Here is a 2,173-nt window from a genome sequence, read left to right as displayed (position 1 = left end):
CAACTGAGTTATCTGGCAGAATACATTATTTTACAGACGCTGATACCTTAAGACAAAAACCTTGAACTAACTTTGTTTGCGATGTTGTATCCTTTCTAACAAACATGACATCTGCGAACATAGTAGCTTCATCTACACATATTCCAATCAGAAACGGTTTCTTGGAAATGAAGTCACGTGATATATTATCACTTTCAAACACATCTACAGGTCCAAACTGCAAACCAGTCAAGCTAAGTTCAGTTGGATAACAATTCACAATTTGTTCAGCTGTGACTGATTTCAAAAACTGTTTCTTTTGTTCATTGGTTGAACTTTTTGGACATCCCAGTTTGTTAAGAAGTTTGGTCACTTTTTTCTTCTGTTCGGCCCGAGATGTCAAACACCATTCTTTGTTCAGCACTCCGCTGATTGCGATGCCCCTTTTGAAGTAGGGGGTACTTTCCGCATTCGCCATGTGGAAATGCACACTGGCACCACCTGAAAAGAAAAATTGCTGAAGAAACATAAATTTTCAGACTTTCAAAACACAAAATAATTGCTCCACTGACTTTTTTGAACAATTTTTCTTGTTAAGCTATAATGATCACGCCAATTATTTTCAGCCAAAAATAAAAGTAGTGAAAGTCGGGGGGCTATTTGTTGCGGAAAGGATTTTAACTCCTTCTGCCCATAGCTGAACTCTCCCACCATGACCCAATTTTTAAAAGGAACTTTTGCTGACAGTATCATATCTGTTTCAGACACAAACTATGGAAAACTTTACATCCAGATATTGGAAAAGTGTTATTTGAAAATTATTTACATAAAAAAAATGTTTACTTACCAGCGGAACATCCGAACAGCGTAATATTATTTTGGTCCCCTCCGAAACTTCCGATATTTTCATGTGTCCACTTCAGGGCAAACAACTGATCCAGCAACCCCAGGTTTTCCGCGATAGCCCCCGGAATACTAATGAACCCGAAAAAATTCAGCCTGTAGTTAAAACTAACTCCAATGGCGTTATGATTAGCTGCAAAATGAGTCATGTCATAACAGGCTTCATCTCCGCTTCCAAGTACAAAAGCACCTCCGTGGATATTAAACATCACTGGCAGTTTTTGGTCCAGAATCTTTCCAGGCTCATTTTGGATTTCGCCGTTCAGAGGTACCCAAATACCCATATGTATACATTCTTCGGACATAGGAAAAGGTGTCGCTAGATAGCTATCTTGAGCTTGAAAAGCAGAAGGTCCTTTTTTGATGGCAATGAAGGGACCTTCATCGGTATCTATTTTACCGTCTAAAAGTTGCAAGGGTTCGAATCTAAGATCGCCTACAGGTTGCTTGGCGAATGGAATTCCTAGAAATCTGGCTACTTGTTTGCCATTCGGTAACTCCAAAACATCACCAGTAATTTTTCCGACTGATGTGTCAATGGTTAAACATCCGATTGGTTCCAAATTTGACATTTTTTAAGCTAGAATAGGATATTTATTTTATATAACTTTTATAACGAAGAAAACTGCAAAAATTCGAAGCTGTAGCTGTGGAACTTAAATATCAAGTTAAACCCAACCAGAAACAGATATGTTTAACATGGTAGATTAGTTATCTATAGTTTATTCAACCTTTTGAGCTCTTTACTTTTACGTTTTAGTGTGCAAATTTAGGTATCACAGACTTTTAATGATCAAGCTTCGTTTAATGATTATAGCTTAATACATGAAGGTTGGCGCCACGAAGAAAATGCCTGAACAAAAACATATTGTACCAGCTAACAATGGCTAGGAAATTAATCAACATTAAATGGAACACCACACCCAGCCAAAAAATTAGCCTGAAATTTTTTTGCAAGGTTTCATTCATGTAGGTCTGAAACAATCTTGTGAGATTTATAATTAGCTGGCCAAAGTTTTAAAAATTCGGTATTTTGATTTCCGTTTTACAAAATCTTTCAAAATAACTTTCCTAAAACTCCTAGTTTATTTGAGTAATTAAGAGGTTAATGGTACCAAAATTTTGTGGTGGATTCAACGGGCTGAAAGTTTATCCATGTACAAATTTTTTCAAACTAATTGGTCGAGCTACACCAAAAAATTTGATGCCTTAAAAATGAGTAATCAGTAGCAAAAATAGCTATTTTTTCCATCAAAACTTTCCGTAAAAGAGTTTTTGGTGTAGCTCGGAA

At 36.5% G+C, this 2,173-nt stretch overlaps 1 protein-coding gene across 1 annotated transcript in view; it reads right to left on the bottom strand.

Annotated features, from left to right (window-relative positions):
* Positions 1-1,600, bottom strand: part of LOC134851957 (carboxylic ester hydrolase-like) — a 2,058-nt gene extending 458 nt beyond the window's left edge. The window contains exons 1-2 of the mRNA XM_063868231.1: positions 827-1,600; positions 72-480 (exon numbers count right to left, since the gene is read on the bottom strand). Of these exons, the coding sequence (XP_063724301.1) occupies positions 72-480; positions 827-1,454 (1,037 nt within the window). The 5' untranslated portion in view covers positions 1,455-1,600. The remainder of the gene's footprint in view (positions 1-71; positions 481-826) is intronic.
* Positions 1,601-2,173: the final 573 nt, after the last annotated feature.

This window comes from Symsagittifera roscoffensis, chromosome 7 (genome assembly GCF_963678635.1).
Source record: "Symsagittifera roscoffensis chromosome 7, txSymRosc1.1, whole genome shotgun sequence".
Taxonomy (NCBI): domain Eukaryota; kingdom Metazoa; phylum Xenacoelomorpha; order Acoela; family Convolutidae; genus Symsagittifera; species Symsagittifera roscoffensis.
The sequence above is the reverse complement of the archived record's forward strand: the minus strand, read 5'-3'. Positions and strand labels throughout refer to the sequence as shown.